Consider the following 22,268-nt stretch of genomic DNA (forward strand, 5'->3'; position numbering starts at 1 on the left):
TGTAAATCTTTGCTTCTACATCTAAAAATTTTAGTGCCACTTTCAAACATTGATTTAGTTATTGAAGTAGAGTCCATAGGAATATGTAATTGTTATTTTTGTATTCTAATCTTGTTTTATTTGGTTTTGCATAGTCTGGTTATATCTTTTATTGAATACTGTTCTTTGATTAGAAGTTATCTCACTAGTTCTTTTTTTCCTCCCTTCACCTACAGTGCTGGGGATAATGTAGTTTTTGTGATCTACTGGCGTGAAAAGTGGTTCTGGAGGGATAACCTTTATAAGGCTGTTATGTACTATTCTATAGCTTTAAAAAAATCTGCTAGTACAGGATGGACAAGGATGGACCTTATACATTCTTCTGTTAACTGGCAATAGTTTTAAAGTTGTCTAACATTTGTTTTAAACAGAAGAGGATATAATTTGGTTTTTTCTTTTTTTAGTACTTGATTCTAAAGCTCGAAAGGCCTGCTATAGTTCAGAATATCACATTTGGAAAATATGAGAAAACTCATGTTTGCAATTTGAAGAAATTTAAAGTCTTTGGTGGAATGAATGAAGAAAATATGACAGAGCTGTTGTCCAGGTGAGTTATGGTTATGCGGAAGAGAACTGTCTTCTAAACAAAACGTAGTCTTAGTCTTTTTGTAGCTAATCTGCATGGTTTGATTTTTCTTTCAAAGGAGAAGAGAGTATTCCTTCTATTCTATTCCTAATGCCTTAGTTTAATACTGTGGCTTGAGTTAGCCTTCTTTTTTTTTTTTTTTTAACCAACAGACCCTAGTTAATATTTTTACCAAAGAAGAATCAAACTTTTTGTTTCGTCCTTTTTTAATTGTATTTTTGATCTGTTGATGACTTCAGAAATATTGTCAGCTTTAATAAAATTTTTTGCTATAATCTTTGCTATAAAAAAAATGCAAGCTCTATCCAAAACACTAAGATTAATTGCCCTAATCCAGAAGCAGTATTCTAGTGGTTTACTGTAAGTTGGAGACTAAAAAGAGGAATGTTTTATAAATTGAAAGATGCATGACTACACCAAGCACAGTGCCTGTCACTTGGAAGGAGCTCAGTAAATTTGAGTTTTAATAATATTAGACCACCGGGAATGAAGGTATTAATTTGCCACCCAGCAAATGAAAAATCAGATAGCTAATGGAATGGACAGATGAAACCATGGAGATTTAGAATATATTTGTGATGGCTGGGTGCGGTGGCTCATGCCTGTAATCCTAGAACTTTGGGAGGCTGAGGCAGGTGGATCACGAGGTCAGGAGTTCAAGACCAGCCTGGCCAGCATAGTGAAACCCTGTCTCTAATAAAAATGCAAAAATTAGCTGGGCATGGTAGCGGGTGACTGTAGTCCCATCTACCTGGGAGGCTGAGGCAGGAGAATCACTTGAACCCAGGAGTCAGAGGTTGCAGTGAGCCAAGATCACACCACTGCACTCCAGCTGGGGTGACACAGTGAGACTCTGTCTCAAAAAAGAAAAAGAATGTATTTGTGACATGGTATGGCCCATTAACATAATATTTTATATAAGCAAATACTCTATGCTGTATTTAAGTCATGAAAGTATTTCAGGAAATATAAAGCAACCTGAGGGTGAGTGACTGTCCCATAAATCCTTGTGTCAGCCTTAGTTGTTTAAGTAGAGAGGTGTTATCCATTTATTTTTATTTAGGATAAAGCAGATGCTATTAAACCAACAGATTAAGGTTGGCTTTGAAAATTTGTTGAACTATAAAAGAAACATTGGCATCTCAGTCAGAATTAAATAACTAAATTCTTTGGTGAATTCTAATATGTGGTTTTGTTTAAGTTGTCAGATTTGACTGTGAATTGTTTTTGAATTTCATTCTTACCGTTTGAAAATTTTATGTTATATTCAGTTATCCATTCAGGACAGTAGGCCCTGTCACACATTGATAAACACTGTAGCTACATTCTTTATAATACTGAACATTTTTCATTAATCCTCATATAATGAAGAGAATCCAGTTATAATGCTGTTGATTTGAATGTACTGGTTTTGACCTGTATGTCCATGTTCAACTACTTGTTTATATTGTCTTGGTCATAATGTTTTGAGCATGAGTTTAAACTTAAAACCTGAGTGTGCATTAATTCGTGTTCTAGTGCATTTACTAAATTATGAAGTCAGATTTAATAGCCTTATGTTTTTCCCACAGTGGCTTAAAGAATGATTATAACAAGGAAACATTCACCTTGAAGCATAAAATTGATGAACAGATGTTCCCTTGTCGATTCATTAAAATAGGTAAGATTTTAGCATTCTGAAATAGAAACAAATTCTTGATATCATCAGTCAGCAAACTATAGCCCATAGACCAAATCCTGCAGGCCTCTTGTTTTTTTAAATACAATTTTATGGGAACATTGCTGCACTGGTTTGTTTACATATTGTCTGTGTCTGCTTTTGTGCTACAAAAGTAGACTTGAGTAGTTGCAAGAGACCACAGAGCCCCTTAAATTTAGTCTTTGGCCCTTTACAGGAGAAGTTTGCTGACTTCTGCTTTATATAAATTCATTACTAAGTGGCAGTTATTTCAAATGGAATCTTTTCCAAATGTTTTCTCATTTGAAAGTTTTCTTAGATTTTATGGGATCTAGTGATTTGATTGCTTTAATTTTATGGAAGGTTTATCACTTATACTAAAACAATAATATTCTAAAACGAAATACTGATGAAATCCTTAAGGCAGTATATTATGGTTATTATCTGTTACGTTCTTTTGTTTTATTTATTTATTTTTTAGTTAAATGCTGGTCAAACCCATTAAATTGATTTAATGACTCATTGATAGGTTGCAAATCACTGTTTGAAAAATATTACCTTAAGGCATGTATTTATTTAGCAAGTATTTTAGCTTAAGAAAGTATTTATAATGCATCCTCAAAATTAGTATTTTTCAGGTGATTTTGTTTCCTTTAGGATTTATTATTTAGAAGGTAGGGAAATTGAGGAATTAAATCCTGGCTAACATGGTGAAACCTCGTCTCTACTAAAAATACAAAAAAAAAAAAAAAATTAGCTGGGAGTGGTGGTAGGCGCCTGTATACAGTCCCAGCTACTCGGGAAGCTGAGGCGGGAGAATGGCATGAACCCAGGAGGCAGAGTTTGCAGTGAGCCGAGATCATGCCACTACACTCCAGCCTGGGAGACAGAGCTAGACTCCATCTAAAAAAAAAAAAAAAAAAACTTCTAATTTATGACCCTGTTACATACTTTTGAAAATATTAATATGGGGATTAAAGTGAATTAGATACTTTGAAGAATAATGATAAAAGCCAGAGTCCACATTTTGATTTGGGAGAATAATTATTCTTTTGGAACAAACATAGTCATTGTTTGCCAATCTATCAAGAGTTGCTGCCATTTTGTTTTGTGACTCAAACAGTTCTGTTGGGCAAAAGAATATTTGAGGTCTTAAGAAAAACTGCTTATATACAGAAACTGTTTTTGGAACAATTGGATTCCAGTATGTCACTTTGTAGTAATTATAATTTCTATTGTTATAATAAATACTTAGAAATTAAAACCTATATTCTGTTTTCTTATAAGAATTTATGAGCAAGCAAATTTTAAAAATAAATTTAACTTTCGGTTATTTACTTCTTTTGCACTGAGTAATGTTTTCATCAGTATTTAGAGTTACCAGTTCCTAAAGACCTTTGCATAGCTTTAACAATTTTATTATTTTATATTGCAAGTATACAAGCAGTGGAAATTGGAACCTTTTCCAGCCCTGTCAGCCTTTTTTCTCCTTTCTTTTCTTTTTTGCTGAGTATTTGAATATGTGCACTTAAAAAATTTCCCCCCAGCTTTACTAAAGTATAATTGACAAATAATAATTATATATATTTATGGTTTACAATGTGATGTTTTGACATATGAATACATTGTGAAATTATTAAATCAAGCTAATTAACATATCCCTCACCTCACATACTTAACATTTTTTTGTGGTGAGAACATTTAAGATCTACTCTCTGAGCAATTTTCAGTTGTTATTACTATAGTCACCATGCTGTACAGTAGATCTCCAGAACTTATTCTTCCTGTTTGACTGAAACTTTTTACCCTTTCACCAACAGCCACCCATTTCTCCCATCACCTTTTTAATTATAGGGCATAATGATGTATTTTACTTGATCTAGGGTTAGTTTTATGGTATTTAGGCAAAATGTTAATTGGAGCTTTCCAAATAATAGACATTTATTAGCCCATTTTCTATTTAGGATATTAATATATAGATAACTTAGTATGTCTTTTCTCTTAAAAGATGTTGATACCAGTCAGCAGTATATTTGCTTCCCAACCTTTTCCCAACATTCTCTTAAGAACTTTTTTTTAAAAGTAATATAAGGAAAATATGGAACTAAAAGGCCATATGTTAGGTCAGTATTTTTAGTTTGTCATATTTTCTTCAAAAGTTATTTCAGTAAAGGACTTGAATGATGTATAGCTCTCTTTTGGTGTTAATTTAGCACAAACATTTATTTCATTTGGGTAAATCATTAGAATTTGACTTAAAAAAAGCCTTTGAGTATTTTACATCTATGTTCTATAGTGACATATTTGAAAGATCTTGCTTTATTTAAAAAACAAGTTAATGCTTAAACAGCACAATTTCTCAATTTAGACAGCCTTCAATTTTTCACAGTAATGGAGGGGAACAGAAGCAAGGCTAACACAATGGCAGATAATCTCCAAATTGTTTATTGACATGTAACTATAATAATTTTCATTTATAATGAATATAGCTTATTAAGCAAATTTAAGTAAGTTTGGTCATAAATTGTTAACAAGGAAAATAGCCCACATTTCTACTGTGTGACAGGGGTTAAGTTTTAAGATCTGTTTTGGATAATTCAGAGTACCAGCAAAGCTGAACTGTTATCATTGGACTGCCCTCCTTCAGGAAAATTTTACTTTCCTTTCTTAAGTTACCTTTTGTATAAAATGAGGATGTTAATGCTTTTTCTGTCTAATGGTAGGATAGGTAGCTATATTGGATATTTTCTTGAATGCTGTTCCAGTTTGTGGATCTGTGGTTTTAATTTAAGAGTACATTTATGGAAGAAATGATTTCATTTTGGATATCTCTTTTGCACATTTTTATACTTATATTTTTAAAGCTTGTGTTTACATGCCTTCTTACATGTAGCATTTTAGGGACTTTGATGGGACTTAGTGTAGAAGGACAGTTGGCCTTAGAAAGAAGCTTGGTTTTAGATAAGACCTAGAGGTGAAAGGAAAATTTAGTAACAGAGGTGAGTTATTAATTGGGAGACTGGATTCCAGAGGGCAAGTTAAAGTTTAGGAAGGGAAACCTCAGCAGGAGATTAGGTCAGAGGAAAGTAAACATAAAGTAAAATGGGATGAGGATATTGGTTACAGATGGCTCGAAGGGTTTACATCCTGATTTATAGCCACAATAACAGCTGTATGAGGAAATCAGGGGTAGGTGAGGGCAAAAAGAGGTACAGGGTCTTGGAAGGATTCAGGGGGAGTCTTGGTTTTTGGTAAGTGGAGAGATGTGGATTTTTGTAAAGGAGTCACCTGCAGCCTGGATGATTGTGGAGACTTCAGAGAGCGGCTTTAGCTTTGGCTGGATGCAGCACGAAATCTGAACATGAAGCCTAGGTATTAGGTCCAGGAAGCCCTTTAGGAGAGCATGTGGAAAAGTGACATTTTAGAAGTATACTATTAAGAGGAAAATTAATATAATAATAATAGATAATAACAGCTAATATTTATTGAACACTTAGTATGTGCCAGTTACTGTGCTAAGTATACTTATGTCATTAAATCTGTAGTAGAATAGTAGACATGCTCTTTCAGAATAGTTAATCTTGAATTTTAAGGATCTCCCAGAACCTCTTTTTTTTTTTTGGAGATGGGGTTTCATTCTTGTTGCCTAGGCTGGAGTGCAATGGCACGATCTTGGCTCACCACAACTTCCTGCCTCCTGGGTTCAAGCGATTCTCTGCCTCAGCCTCCTGAGTAGCCAGGATTACAGGCATGCGCCACCATTCCCAGTTAATTTTGTATTTTTAGTAGAGACGGGGTTTCTCCATGTTGGTCAGACTGGTCTTGAACTCCCGACCTGAGGTGATCTGCCTGCTTTGGCCTCCCAAAGTGCTGGGATTACAGGCGTGAGCCACTGCACCTGGCCCTCATTTTTTTTTTTTTTTAAGAGGCAGGGGCTTGCTCTGTTGCCCAGGTGGCACAATTAGAGCTCAGTGCAACCTCCAGTTCCTGGGCTCCAGCCATGTTCCCGCCTCAGCCTCCCTAGTGGCACACCACCACACCTGGCTAATTTTAAAAACAATCTTTTTGTAGAAACTGAGTCTTGCTGTCTTGCCCAGGCTGGCCATTTTATGAAAAAAGGTGACACATAGGGATGTTGATTATATTCATGTCTGATTGTCCTATGGGGAAAACTGATGGCTGAATCCTAGAATACAAACTGCTAGCCTTGGTATATGTATTAGGAGTTTCTAATTCTTTTATTTGATGAGGGAGGCGTCTTTTATCAGGGAACAAAGAACACGTGCCTGGAGCTTTAATTCACTTTTAGATTTCTTATAGTATTCTAATATGCATTATTAGTATTGTTAATGCTGCCAAAAATCACTGGCATTTGAAGTGAGTGGACATCATTCTGCTCATTTTTTACGTACCCTTTTAGTCTGTTGAAAATTAATTATATTGTTTATTCGTCTGTAATATATATGCCCTTTGGCAAGATAACTTCATGATTTACCTCCTTCCTCTAAAGGTATTCTTTAAAGGTATTAAAAATTATAACTAATTTTATTCTAGAAATATTTCTATTGGACCATTGGGTAACAGATTAAATTTCACTGCAAGTGTTTTAAAAGGTTTTTGTTTTGTTTTGTTTTTTAAGAGACAGGGTCTTTCTCTGTTACCTAGGCTAGAATTTAGTAGTGTGGTCATAGCTCACTGTAACACTGAACTCCTGGGCTCAAGTGATCCTTCCATCTGGCCTCCCAAGTAGCCAGGACTACAGGCACATACTGTCGTGCCCAGCTGATTTTTAATTTTTTTTGGTAGAGATAGGGTCTCACTATGTTTCCAGGCTGGTCTTGAACTCCTAGGCTCAAATGATCCTCTTGCTTCTGCCTCCCAAAGTGTTGGGATTACAGACGTGAACCACTGCACCAGGACCAATAAATGAATTCTTAATGAGATTTGGACCTGGAAATCTCTAATATTTTACGTCTGGTGACATATATAGACTATATTCTTGGTGCTTTTTGAGTTTAGAATCATTATTTTATTCTGACTTTTATACTACTAGATGGTTATTGCTATGTGATTTAGTAGATAAACTTTTAAATGACACTGCTACATAAAGAAATAAACACTAAAACAATAAAGATAATTTAATGTTTGTTGTTAAAAAAACTTTTTGAAATGTGTGTTGTTTACATACATAAACAGAAAGGCATATTAAATATCCCAGGAGTCCTTCATACATCCTCATGGCTGGTTGCTACTGCCTGTGTTTCTGTTCACACAGTTTCCTTTATATCAGTGGTCCCCAACCTTTTTGACACCAGCGACCAGTTCTGTGGAAGACAATTTTTCTGTGGACCCAGAAGTTGGGGCAGGGTGTGGTGGAGAGATGGTTTTGGGATGAAACTTTTCCATCTCAGATCATCAAGCGTTAGATTCTCATAAGGAGTGCACAACTTAGATCCCTCGTATGTGCAGTTCACGATAGAGTTTGCAGTCCTTTGAGAATCTAATGCCAACGCTGATCTGACAGGAGGCAGAGCTCAGGCAGTAATGCTCCCTTACCACGCTTCTCATCTCCTGCCGTGCGTCTGCATTCCTAACAGGCCATGGACCTGTACAGGTTTGGGCCTGGGGGTTTGGGACCCCTGTTTTAGATGACAAAAATATATAAAAGTATCATACCCCATACATCTTCCTTATTCAGTCGGATATTGGAAATCATTACGCCTGGTATCAGCTATTCTGGATATTCTATTTTGATGCTTCATCAAAACTCTACAAGTGTTAGTTTCTTAAAGATAGTTGCATTATTGATTCTGAAACTGCACCAGTGAATCTATTGATACATTAAAATTCACTGGTCTATCTTGGACTTTTTACCCAGTGGTCTGTCTTTGACTTTTTACCCAGGTGTGATTTTGTAACATTCATTGGTTATTTAGAAAATATGGTTCACTGAATTATACAGATCTCCCAAATGTTGAAATACTTCATTATATAATATTGTAAAAATCACATTTATTAATATCACATCCAATCTCATTTAAAAAAATCTAAGTGTTGGGAATCAGTTAAGCTCACAGTGGTGGGTACTTACCTTCCAAAATTCTAATTTTTCTCTTGAAAGCTTGGTTTTTGTCCTTGACAGCAAATATCATTAAGTATTTTCCTTGAAATGACATGTAAATGTTTGGCAAATACCCAAATCTAAATAACTCATAGGTTGTCTGTTTTTCTTTCAAGAATAAAATGTCATCCCATGAAAAATAAATTGGTTTTTAAACTCAAAACTTGAATAATTGTACAGGTCCTTTCCTTGAGATAACCATTGTGCTTTGGTACACAACAAAAATGCTTTATATGCAAATCTCATTTTGTCACACAGGATACTAGACAGATGTGTACTTAATGATAGGAGTTCAATAAAATTAATTTTTCTGTGCCATTGGTAAAGATTATTTATTTTTTATTTTATTTTTTTTTTTTTTTTACTTCCAGTGTATGGTGGTGAGGCGTACAGTGCACTTTGTACTTACTGAGCACTACTAGTACTTTTTGGTGCCATTAGTTTGGTACCAAGGTGCTAGCAGTTTTACACACCATTGCTTTTGTACCATTAGTGCAATGTTGCTATTATTAAAAGGCTAGAAAAGTGTTTATTACGTTATTTTGAAAAAATTATTTTGAAAAATAACTAGTGTTTTTATTAAAAATAAAAAATAGTTTGGACTACATGGGACCTCCGGAAAGACCATTGGGATTTTGAGTGACATGATGTTAAATTTATAATTAATTGGAGAGAACTACACATTTACAATATTGAGTTTTCCTATATAGGAACATAGTATGTTCTTTCATTTATTCAATGATTCACTGAAATTTTATATTTTCTTATAAATATTGCATATTTTAAGTTTATTCTGAAGTATTTTCAGCTTTTTGCCATTATAAATAGGACTTTTTTGAGGTGTATTTTGGAATTGGTTATTGTAGGTATAGGAAAAGTTGATTTTTGTGTGTTTACCTTGTTTACAAATAAAAAGAAAAGTTTTTCAATTGAATATATATATATATATATATTTTTTTTTTTTTTTCCATTGAGACAGAGTCTTATTCTGTCGCCCAGGCTGGAGTGCAGTGGTGTGATGGCAGCTCACTGCAACCTCCACCTCCTGGGTTCAAGTGATTCTCTTGCCACAGCCTCCCAAGTAGCTGGGATTATAGGCGCACGCCACCATGCCTGGCTATTTTTTCTATTTTTAGTAGAGACGGAGTTTCACTGTGTTCGCCAGGCTGGTTTTGAATTCCTGGCCTCAAGTAATCCTCTTGCCTTGGCCTCCCAAAGTGCTGGGATTACAGGCTTGAGCTACTGTTCCTGGCTCTCTTGAATTTTTTTAGGTGGACAGGTCATCTTTAAATTACAATTTGTTTTTCTTAATTTGTTTGTTTGTTTCCTTATTGCACTGGCTGAGACCTCTGATTAGTGTCAAATAGTAGAGATATTGGACATCTTTGTCTTGTTCTGACTTGAGTGGGAATACTTAGTATTTTCTCATTAGGTTTAATTTTTAAGGTTTTTGATGCTTTTAAAAAAATCTAAGGAAATTTTTTATTGCCTTATATTGCTTATATATTGAGGGTTTAAAAATAATAATGTATTAAAGTCATCAAATGTGTTTTTTCTTTTATTTTGTTAAGGTGGTAAATTATATTAATATAGTTCTTATTATTTATTGAACCATCATCTTTCCATTCCTGGAATGAGATCTTTTTGGTTACAATGAAAATCTGATTGAATTTTTTTGCAACTTTTCTCCTTTTAATTTGTATTTAAATATGTATTCATAGCTGCGATTGGCCTTAAGTCTTTTTTCTTCTGATTTGGATTTCAGGGTTATGCCACTGATAATTTCAGTCTCTTTCAGTGTTCTGATGTAGGCTAAATTCTAAAGTAATTTTTTGCTGCTTGTACATTTGATAAAATTTACTTGTTAAATCATCTAATTCTGGTGGCATTTATTTGGGGGTAGACATATGAACATTTTTAATTTATCTTACAGTGTTTTTATTAACTAAGGAAATCTTACGTTGGCATGGGTCATCTGTTTTGTTTTACTGTTGTAGCCTTAGCACCATGCTAGTCATATAAAAGATGCCCAGAAAATTTGTTGAATGAATCCTTATAAGGTTGAATAGTGCTTTTACTTTGCTAAAGTTTTGTTTGAACTGTGTTAATATTTTTCTTCTTCTTTTTGTTTTTTCTCCTTAAAGTTCCACTCTTGTCCTGGGGACCCAGCTTTAACTTTAGCATCTGGTATGTTGAACTTAGTGGCATTGATGATCCTGATATAGTACAACCTTGTCTCAACTGGTATAGCAAGGTAGGACTGTGTTTTAAATCCTGACTTTAATGCCTATAAAAGGAGAAGTATGTCAATCTCTTATCTTCATTGAGAATAATTTAAAATATTCAAAATAATAATAACAACAGTTAGCTAACATTTTATTAAGCACTTCCAGTCTGCCAGCTTTTAAGGAATCCTGATAACTCACTTAGTCATTATCACTCTATGAGACAGGTGCACTTATTATCCCCATTAGTTTATAGATAAAGAAATGAAGCACAGAGAGATTAAATAGTTTGCCTAGGATCACACAATTATAAAGTGTTTGAGCCGGTATATGAACCCAGACAGTTTGGCTCCACAGTCTGCTTTTATGTTATTATACCCATTTGACTCTGAATTTTGTTTTTTTACTTGTATTCATATAAATACTTAAAACATAATTTTTAGGGGGATAGTTTTGCAGCCTAATGGAAAATTTAAGATGTGGATGTGATTTAGACTCCTAAAGTAGTCAACAGGGTTAAAAAATATTGCTGTTTAATATAACTGTAATATATAGTTACATGGTAGTTATGATAAATCTTTTTTAGAGGCCAAGAGTAAGTTAATTATAGTTAGTAATTATAATTAAGTTGGTAATTAGTTATAGTTATAACGTGTTAAGGATTAGGTGTTTAATGACCTTTTATTAGTTAAGAAGTCAGCTGTCAACTGATTTGTATTTCAAATCTTATACATCTTCCTAAACACATTGTTTTATTTTCTTGCCTTATTAAAGGGTAATGCCTATAAGTAAATCATCGTTGTTTGATTATCATGCAGGCTTCCATGTCATCTGTTTGTTTGAATAGTGGTATACTTAGGAAGTTTGAGGTAGTCCCAGAACATATTCCTGAAGTTGAGATTTTTTTAAAAAAATCCTTTTTATAAGATTGTATTTTTGGCATCTATCCTATTAGGGGAAAATTTTAATAAATTAAGTGCCCGCTTTTTGGATTCCAATTAATTGAGATGTCTACTTTATAGCTGCTTAATAGATGAGGTAGTTCAGGCTTAGAAAACAATTAAATTGGGCCGGGCGCAGTGGCTCACACCTGTAATCCCAGCACTTTGGGAGACCAAGGTGGGCAGATTGCCTGAGGTCAAGAGTTCAAGGCCATCCTGAGCAACATGGTGAAACCCCAACTCTACTAAAAATACAAAAATTAGCTGGTCGTGGTGGCACGTGCCTGTAAGCTCAGCTACTTAGGAGGCTGAGGCAGAATTGCTTGAACCCAGGAGGCGGAGGTTGCAGTGAGCTGAGATTATGCCGCTACAGTCCAGCCTGGGAGACAGAGCAAGACCCTGTCTCAAAAAAAAAAGAAAAAAAAAAAAAGATTAAATGTAGTCTCTTTTTGATGATTTTTGAGTCATAAAATATGTTTGTAAGGTCGGTCGCGGTGGCTCAAGCCTGTAATCCCAGCACTTTGGGAGGCCGAGGCGGGCGGATCACGAGGTCAGGAGATCGAGACCACGGCGAAACCCCGTCTCTACTAAAAATACAAAAAAAAATTAGCCGGGCGCGGTGGCGGGCTCCTGTAGTCCCAGCCACTCAGGAGGCTGAGGCAGGAGAATGGCATGAACCCGGGAGGCGGAGCTTGCAGTGAGCCGAGATTGCACCACTGCGCTCCAGCCTGGGCGACAGAGTGAGACTCCATCTCAAAAAAAAAAAAAAAAAAAGTGTTTGTAAATTTGAAATATCTGTATACTTTTTACTTGTCATTCAAATAATAGTTTATTTTTAAAAACCAAAAATAGCATAATATAATTTATGTGGATTATTTAATTTTTTTGGGGGCTCTCAGTACCTGCATTGTAATGGGATTAATAGATGCTATGGAGTTATAATTGTTACAATATTAAGTGGAGTTTAAGAAATAGATGTTCTCCCTTTCTTCAAAGTTGAGGCTGTGGAATTAGGTTTGGTTTAATAACTTTTGGCTACATACTTTGTGACCTTGGACAAGTTATTGGAACAGGCCAAGCTTTAGTTTTGCTAGTTAAAAGAGCCAAATAATGATACCTAATGAATCAGGTTAGTACACTGCTTGGCATATAGTGTTAATAAATGCTCAGCGTAGATTAGTTATTTTTACTGTTGTTATTGTTTCCTACGGTATCATCTAACCAAATCTCTTCTTTCCATACTTACTCTGTGTTCTAGTAGTACCGTGAACAGGAAGCTATTCGCCTTTGCCTAAAACACTTCAGACAACACAACTATACAGAAGCTTTTGAGTCACTGCAAAAGAAAACCAAGATTGCACTGGAACATCCCATGTTAACAGATATTCATGACAAGCTGGTGTTGAAGGGTGATTTTGATGCTTGCGAAGAGTTGATTGAAAAGGCTGTAAATGGTATGAAACTGAGATTGGTTATTAGGGTAAATTCAAGTATATACGGGAAACTTTTTCTCAAAAAGAATATAGGTTTATGCCAGTTATTACTCTGATTTTTTTTCTTGGTTTTTCACTCGGTTAAAGATTGTTAGCTCTTTAGATTAGGGACTTCTTTCATGTAAAATAGATCCATGATGTAATGAGACTTAAAAAAATGAAATGTACTTGAACTCACATATAAATTTAAGTTGTCATCTTGGGAGACCATGCACTTACAAGTGATAACATTAACTAGCAATAAACTGTATCAGAAATAATATTTTGATATTGATAGCCAATATTCATTAACAGTGTAGTTTTGAGGAGAAGGGGGACTAGATAATAAAAAATGTTAATAAACAATTATATATAAGGAACAAGGAGATTTATATTGAAAACAACTTCCTTGTGGTGTGAATGCTATATAATTGCCGATTTTCTTGTGTGACCTGTAGTCGGGCTTTGAAAGAAATGTGAATAGCTGAACATCTATATTATCTCCCAGGGCATTGGCTTTGGAGGGTAACACTCATTTGGATATTTAAGGTCTGATGTGTTTTGTTATTTAAACTAAAAAGGGACTCTATTGTTGCTTATAGTATGACTTATTTTTTTAAATCTTCCTCAGTAACTTTCATAGTGACAAAGAACAGAATAGTTGCACAATATAAAACTTGTGGAATTGAATTTGGTGCATCCTTTATAGGAAGAAATAAATAACAGATTTTTCAGTGGTTTGCTCTCATTTTCATTTTATCACTGTTATTATCATCTATTATTAGGTATTCATATTTATCAGATATTGGGTAGCTAAAAAAAAAACCAGACCTGTACTGCCTTCTTTGAGTTTATAAATTTAAAGTTAACTTAAAATGAATTGCTTTGAACTCCACTTTTTAAAATATGACAAATCTGCTTCTAAGCCTTGTACATTGTTATTGCTCACTTGATTGATGATGATACTTGCAAATAAATGATTGGTACGTTTGAAATTCAGTATATTTTGGAGTATAAACAAACACATAACTAATCTCTTACCAGACTTTAAAATGCTACCAATAAAAAAAAAAAAATATATATATATATATATATATATATGCCATTTCTAGGAGTGAATTCTGTATTTTTTTTTTAACCTCATAAGATGAGGGAGGCATAGGTAATTTTAGGGCTTTTTTGTTTCAGCTATTTATCAGTAAGGCATTTGATATCATTTTATGAAGGGAAAGCAAAACAACAGCCACAGGCAACTCTATACAATTAATAAGCTAAAAACAGTTATATTTTAAAGCTCTCTTTAGTGACGTACTCAGTTGGTTAAGATTAGCTGATAAAAATCTTGTGCAGTTTTGATATCTACAGAGACTTAACTTATCCTTTGGCTCTAGAAAGGAACCAAGTTTAGAGAAATTAGTAGTTGCTCAATTCTTGAAACTTACAGCTACATCATAGTTTTTGTACTATGAATACTATGGGCTCTCTAAACTGGCCTGGAACACTGTTAGTTAATAAACATTCCTTTCAGGGTTGTTCAGTTTGCTTCTGACCTCGTTGATGATGATTTGTTGGACAAATAAGGAAGTAAACAGTGCAGAGTTTTTTGGCTTCTGCTCTATTAAAAACATAGCAGAGAAGGACAAGAAGTTCCTGCCTGCTAAATAGGAAGATCTAGGGAATCAAAAGAGTCTCTGTCAAGCTTCTTGTAATGGAGGATACAAAAGCTACTTTTAGTATTTTTAGTATATTACTTAGTATGATCTTTAAGTATTTTCTGTATTTTAAGAAAGTGTAAGGCTCTATTTATTTCTCTAATAGGCTTTTTGTGTGTCTAGAAACATCACTGTATTTACATTTCATTTTATTAGAGGTGATTTCGGAACCAATAATTGCCACTCCCTCTTTGCCAATGTAGGATCCAGTGATGACAGGCAAAAGTAATCACCTAGGGACAGGAATGTTTTACTCAAACATGTGGAGATTGTACGGAAAACCTCCCTTTGCTGAGCTTATCTTATTTGCTATAGAAAGAAAAATTTTCTTTTGTGAGATAAAGGAAGGATAAAGTTTAATAAGGTAGTCATAAAGTTTCAACCTGAAATCTCTACCTTTCTCCCTTTGTCTTTCCCTGCTTCTTTCTTTTTTCTGTTACCTTGCTTTAAAAAAAAATCTCTCCACTCTCGTCTTTTGGATTGTGCAGTAGTTGTTAATTATAGGCATATCTTGGAGATATTGCAGGTTTGGTTCCAGACCACTGCAGTGAAGTGAATGACACAATAAAGCAAGTACGCACATTTTATTTCCTTTCCCCGTGCATATAAAAGTTATGTTTCCACTTTACTGTAGCCTATTAAGGTACAGTGGCATTATTTCTTTAAAAAAGAATGCACATACCTTAACTTGAAAAATGGTTTATTGCTTAAAAAATGCTAATGATCATCTGAGCCTTCAGTGAGTTATGATCTTTTTGCTAGTGAAGGGTCTTGCCTCCGTATTGATGGCTGCTGGCTGATAAGGATGGTGATTACTAAAAGTTGGGGTGGCTGTGGCAGTTTCTTAAAATAAGACAAAAATGAAGTTTGCTGCATCAATGAGTTCTTCCTTTCACAAAAGATTTATCTGTGGCGTGCAATGCTGTCTGATTGCATTTGACCCACAATAGAACTTCTTTCAAAATTGGAGTCAGTCCTCTCAAACCCTGCTGCTGCTTTATCAGCTAAGTTTATGTACTATTCTAAATCCTTTGTTGTCATTTCAACAGTGTTCACAGCATCTTCATCAGGAGTAGTTTCCATCTCAAGAAACCACTTTATTTGCTCATTCATAAGAAGCAATTTCTCGTCCATTCAAGTTTTATCATGAGACTGTAGCAGTTCAGTCACATCTTCAGGCTCTACTTCTAGTTCTTTTGCTATTTCTACCACATCTGCAGTTAATTTCTTCTTCTGAAATCTTTAACCCCCTGCACATCATCCATGAGCACTGGAATCAACTTCTTCCAAACTCTTGTTAATGTTAATATTTTGATCTCTTCCCATGAATCATGAATGTTCTTAATGGCATCTAGAATGGTGAATCCTTTCCAGAAGGTTTTCAATTTACTTTGCCCAGATCCATCAGAGGAATCACTATCTGTGGCAACTATAGCCTTGCAAGATGTGTTTCTTAAATAATAAGATTTTCTTCAAAGTCTAAATGACTCCTTGATCCATAGGCTGCAAAATGGATATGTGTTAGTAGGCATGAAAACATTAATCTTCCTGTATTTCTCCATCGAGCTCTTGGGTGACAGGTGCATTGTCAGTGAGCAGTAATATTTTGAAAGAAATCTTTTTTTTTTTTTTCTGAGCAGTAGGTCTCAACAGTGGGCATAAAATATTCAGTAAACCATTCTGTACACAGATGTGCATCATCTAGGCTTTGTTATTCCATTTGTAGAGCACAGGCAGTAGATTCAGCTTAATTCTTAAGGGCCCTAGGATTTTTCAGAATAGTAAATGAGGATTGACTTCCACTTAAAGTCACTAGCTGCATTAAACCTTTTCAAGAGAGTCACACTGTCCTTTGAAGCTTTGAAGCCAGGCATTGACTTCTCTCTAGCTATGAAAGTCCTAGATGGCACTTTCTTCCAATAGAAGTCTATTGGAATGTTTTGTCTACATTGAAAATCTGTTTAGTATAGTTACCTTCATGAGTGATCTTAGCGAGATCTTCTAGATATTGATAACTTGCTGCATCTTCTATAATACATCAACACTTGTGGCTTTACTTTGCACTTTTATGCTAGAGAGTTGGCTTCTTTCTTTAAACTTCATGAACCAACCTCTGCTAGCTTCCAACTTTTCTTTTGCAGTTTTCTGACTTCTCTCAGCTTTCACACACTTGAAGAGAGTTAAGGCCATGCTTTAGATTAGGTTTTGGCTTAAGGGAGTGTTATGACTGGTTTAATCTATCCAGACCACTCTAACTTTCTCCATATTAACAATAAGTCTGTTTTGCTTTCTTATCAGTCATGGGTTCACTTGTAATTTCCTTCAAGAACTTTTCCTTCTCATTTACAACTTGGTCAACTTTAGTGCAAGAGGTCAACTTTCAGCATATCTTGGCCTTTGACATGCCTTCCTCCCTAAGTTTAATTATTTCTAGTTTTTTATTTAAAGTGAGAGGTTTGTGTTGAACACTTAAAGGCTGTGGTAAAGATATTAAATGGCCTAATTTCAGTATTGTTGCATCTCAGGAATAGGGAGGCCCAAAGAGAGGGAGAGAAATGGGGGAACTGCTGGTTTATGGAGTAGTCAGAACATACACAACATGGTGCCTCAAAACAATTACATTATTAACATCAAAGATCACTGATCATAGGTTACTGTAACAGATATACAATAATGAAAAAGGTTGAAACATTGTGAGAATTACTGAAATGAGAGAGAGACACAGTGAAGAAATTCTGTTGGAAAAACGGCATCCATAGACTTCCTTCAATTTGTAAAAAACACAGTATCTGTGAAGCGTGGTAAAGCAAAGCATTATAAAGGCATATGCATATTGAATTATCTTAATTGATTTTCTGTTTTTAATGCAATTTTGTATTCCTGTTACAAACCCTACTTGATAATGGTGTCTTACTCTTTTCAGGTATTGTATTTGATCTGCCACATTTTTATGAAGTATTTTTGCATATATTTGTGTATGTAAGATATTGGTCTGCAGTTTTCTTATAATGTGCCTGTCTTGTTTTGGTATCTTTTGGTATGTTTGGGTAGTTCCAGCCTTATAGAATGAGGCAGGAATCTAAAAGTGTTTGTGTAGAATGAGTAGTAGCTTGGTAGAATTTACAAGTGAAGGCAGCTGGACCTGAAGTTACCTTTGTGTGGAGGTGTTTTGTGTTCTTTTGGCAGAGTCTCTCTTTGTCACCCAGACTGGAGTACAGTGGCATGATCAGTTAACTTTAGCCTTGAACTCCTGGGCTCAAGCTGTCCTCCTGCCTCCTGAGTAGCTGGGACTATTGGTGCATGCCATCATGCCTGGCTAATTTTTTAAAATGTGGAGATGAGGTCTCGCCATGTTACCCAGACTGGTCTTTAACTCCTTGCTCAAATGATCCCAAAGCACTGGAATTTCAGGTGTGAGCTATTGTTTTCTCTTTTTCTTTTCCTTTCTTTTTTTTTTTTTTTTTTTTTTGAAACAGGGTCTCTCTCTGTTGCCCAGGCTGGAGTGCAGTGGCACAGTCACGGCTCACTACAGCCTTGACCTCCCTGGGCTCAAGTGATCCTCTTACCAAGCCTCCCAGGTAGCAGGGACTACAGGTGTGCGCCACTACACCTGGCTAATTTTTTGTAGAGGTGGGGTTTTGCCGTATTGCCCGGGCTGGTCTCAAACTCCTGGGCTCAAGTGATCCACCTGCCTCAGCCTCCCAAAGTGCTAGAATTACAGATGTGAGCTGCCACCCCCAGCTGAATTACTTCTTTATTGTATACTTAGCTAAAAACAAAAACAAAAACAAACAAACAAAAACTTTCCAGTGTCTGAAGCTGTCTGTGCTTGAAATTTGGTGGGTGGGAGTGTTTTTACCTATCAGTTTAATTTCTTTAAACATCATAGGACTAATCAGAGTTGTTAATTGTTTGGTTCAGCTTTATTAAATGATATTTTTCTAGGAATTGTCTATAATTGTCTATAATCAAAATTTCAAATTTATGGGTATTAAGGTATACCTAATACCTTCTTACTGTTTGTTTAGTGTTTGCAGGATTTCTTGGGATGCCTTTTTTTTTGTTACTTATCTTGAATATATATATATATATTTCCATCAGCACATGTTTATCAAGTGCACTAGTCTCTTGAGAGAACCAATTTTTGGTTTGTTCATCTTTTCTGTTATTTCCTGTGTCCTTGACTTATGCTCTGTTTACTGTTGTCTTTCTTCTCTTTTTGAGATTAATTTGCTGTCTTTTTATAACAACTTTTTAAGCTAGATGCTTAGCTCATTAGTTTTCAGACTTTGAAAATTTCCCTTATATACATTTAAATATATAAAATTTCCTCTTGTTCTTTAGTTGCGCTATGAAGTATTTTTATTTTTGTTCAATTTAGTATTTTCATTATGAAATGAACTGGCTCTTTGGAAGAACTGTGGTTTTTAATTTACAAATTTGTGGCGATTTACTAGTTGTTTTCTTTGTTAGTGATTTCTGGCATAATTGCATAGGGGCCAGGGTGCATATCCTGTATGTTTCCAGCCCTTTGAAATTTAATGAGACTTGCTATATAGCCCAGCTTATTCAATTTTATAAACATATCATATATATTTGAACAGAATGTGAATTCTTTAGTTGTTGGAGCAGTGTTGTATATCTGTTCAGTTGGTCAGAGTTGCTAATCATATTGCACAAATCTTCTTTATCAATGAGAATTTTCTGTCTGATTCTCATTACTGAGAAAGATGTTAACACTTTCCACTATGATCATGGAATTGTATGTTTCCTATAGTTGGTCCAATTTTACTTTATACATTTCGATGCCTTGTTTTTAATTGAAAACAAATTTTAAATTATTTTAAATTAAATCTTTTATTATAAAGTGCCTTTTTATCTCTAGAAATATTTTTGCTTTAAGGTAAATTGTATTAAGATCTGTTTTCATTTCTTATTTGTATGGCATATCTTTTCCATCTTTTATTTTTAACCTTTATCCCTCTTAAGAGAAATATCTCCTATAAATTTTATTTAAATAAAACAAACTTAAAGAAAATTTTATTTTATTAATAAACCATTTGACTTATGATTAGTTTAGAAATTACAACAAGTATGCATGATTACCTTAACAAAATTGATCAGTGCCTTTTCTCTCTTCCCATGTGAGGATTTGGTAGACTTTCAGCTTCATATTCTCACCTTCTAATTCGTTATTCTGTTGTTGTCAATTGCTCTATTGTTGTCATTTATTTTGATACCATGTTCAAAGACCCTGTAAAATACTTGTCTTATATAGCAATTGTTCATTAATTTTACCCAAATATTTACTGGTTTTTTTTTCTCTTCATTATTGTTTGTGTCTTTAATCTTATGTCTAGGATTGTGTTCATTTCCTGTGCCGTAAGCCCATCCTTTGGGATTTCTTTTGTAATGCAGCTCAACTCTCTCAGAATTGATGGCCTGAAAATTTTGTCTCCTTTCTAGGAGAGTATTTTTGCTAGATGTAGAATTCCAGATTGACACTTATTTTCTTGAAATACATTTTGAATATCATTCGATTGTTATTAACCAGCTTCCATTGTTGCTATTGAGAGGTGTGCTGTCATTTTCAACTAACATTTTTTTGATAAAATCTTTTTCTCTCCTACTGTTTAAATATTTTATATTTGTTTTAGATTATTTTGGAGTTACATTAACAAGGCTGTCCGAAACTCCAGTGTGGCAGCCCCGTTAACTATTGTCTATTTTGGTTTTCTTTGAATTAAATATATGTTGCCTTTGTCTGTCATTTATTTTCTCCTTTATCTTTTTTAACTGCACACTTCTGTTTAATATTTTAAGCTTCTCTAAACCCTTTATCCCATTTCCACTACTATATTATTTTTAGTGTCTCTTTCTTACACTTTGACCTTAGTTCTGTGATATTTTCAATCTGTTCATTCCTCTTTTCTCTAGTCTCTAACAATTCAATTTTTGTTTCCTTTGGTTGTCTTACCATTTCTTTTCCAACTGTTTAGATGTCTGCTTTCCAACTGCTTATATCTCTAATCTGTACTCATGTTTCATAGAGAGAGTTGCTTTTTTTATTTGTGGAATAAATTTGTGAAAAGGTATTTGGCTACTTTCATCTATTGCATGGCTACATTTTTCTGTTGAATCAGATTCATTTGCTACTTTAAAAAATTCATTTCTTTTCCTTTTTATATTGTGGTATAATTCCTGGGTTGATTCTTTTTTAACATTATTAATATTTGAATATGGTGAATTTTTCCTATTTTTAGAAGCTTCTTGTGAGTTAGGAGGTAGGGCTGTGTTCCAGGATAGCAAGATTTTTGCTTATAATACCTTTTTTCACTTTAAGATTTTGTTTCTTAGCAATACTCATAATGCAAAATCTCACTCTTTTTTCCCCTTTCCCAACTGCCAGACCCTTTTTCTGAAACATGGGTTTTTTTTTTCATAATTTTTGCTCATTTATGCCTTTGTGCCTTTGTGTATGCTGTATTCTCTTTCCTATTACTTTCCTTTTTATATAATTCAGTTCCAGTGCATTCTTCAAAGCCAACTCTTTCCAGGTATCTTCTTTCATCATATTCTCACTGAATCACTCCTTCCTCCTCTTAACTCCTATTTGCCTTGGTACTATATTTCTGATTTTGTTCATAAAAGATTGTTAATTTTCTGTCAAGTACATTTCCAAACACTGCATCATTGTCATCATCATCATCATCATAAGTAACATATCTCTGAGAGCTTGACAATGTGCCGTTTATTCTCCTAGGCCTTTTACATGAATTTATTTAATTTTCATACTTACCTTCTAGGTTAAGTATTGTTGTTATTTCCATTTAATATATGAGAATGATTAATTTGCTTAAGATGGTGTATCTAGTAAGTGACAGATCTAAGATTTGAATTCAGGTAGTCTGGTGCCAAAAATCCATACTCTTTATCTCTAAGCTTTACTGTCTTAGTAAATATTTACTGGTTCAATGTCCTAATATTGACTATTATATTCTTACTGGTATAATATTGCCCTTTTTTTCAGAATTTGGATAAACTGATGAAATCAGCTTCTTAAAAATTCTTTTTGATCTAATCATTCTTGAATGGTCAAAAAGGATTTCATGCTCTATAAGTTATTTACCTATACATGCATTTTAAATTATTTCTTTTGTATATAATCTCTATTTTGGTGCAAAATCAAATTTGATAAAAGTTTGAGTTTACCAAATATAAATACATACAACTAGGCAGCAGTACTATAATCTATGTGGATTTTTTTGGTTTTGTTTTCTTTTTAATTCTGGGCAAGAGATTTGAAATTTTTTCCCCTTTTGGTAAAAGCTTCCTAAATCATGTTTTTTAAATCATGTTGTGTTTGTGTGTGTGCATGTGTGTGTAGGCGGATTTCTGTGTTGCCCGGACTGGTTTTGAACTCCTAGCCTCGAATGATCCTCCTGCCTTAGCCTCCCAAAATGCTAGGATTACAGGTGTGAGCCACCAGGCTGG

At 34.4% G+C, this 22,268-nt stretch overlaps 1 protein-coding gene across 6 annotated transcripts in view; it reads left to right on the forward strand.

Annotated features, from left to right (window-relative positions):
- The window catches only part of MKLN1 (muskelin 1), a 397,154-nt gene that overhangs the window by 291,166 nt on the left and 83,720 nt on the right, over positions 1 to 22,268 (forward strand). For all 6 annotated transcript variants that reach the window (XM_055284047.2, XM_055284046.2, XM_063641641.1 and 3 more), the window contains 4 exons: positions 444 to 586; positions 2,197 to 2,285; positions 10,569 to 10,678; positions 12,852 to 13,044. In XM_055284047.2, the coding sequence (XP_055140022.1) occupies positions 444 to 586; positions 2,197 to 2,285; positions 10,569 to 10,678; positions 12,852 to 13,044 (535 nt within the window). The remainder of the gene's footprint in view (positions 1 to 443; positions 587 to 2,196; positions 2,286 to 10,568; positions 10,679 to 12,851; positions 13,045 to 22,268) is intronic.

The sequence above is a fragment of the Symphalangus syndactylus genome, chromosome 6 (assembly GCF_028878055.3).
Source record: "Symphalangus syndactylus isolate Jambi chromosome 6, NHGRI_mSymSyn1-v2.1_pri, whole genome shotgun sequence".
Classification (NCBI taxonomy): Eukaryota; Metazoa; Chordata; class Mammalia; order Primates; family Hylobatidae; genus Symphalangus; species Symphalangus syndactylus.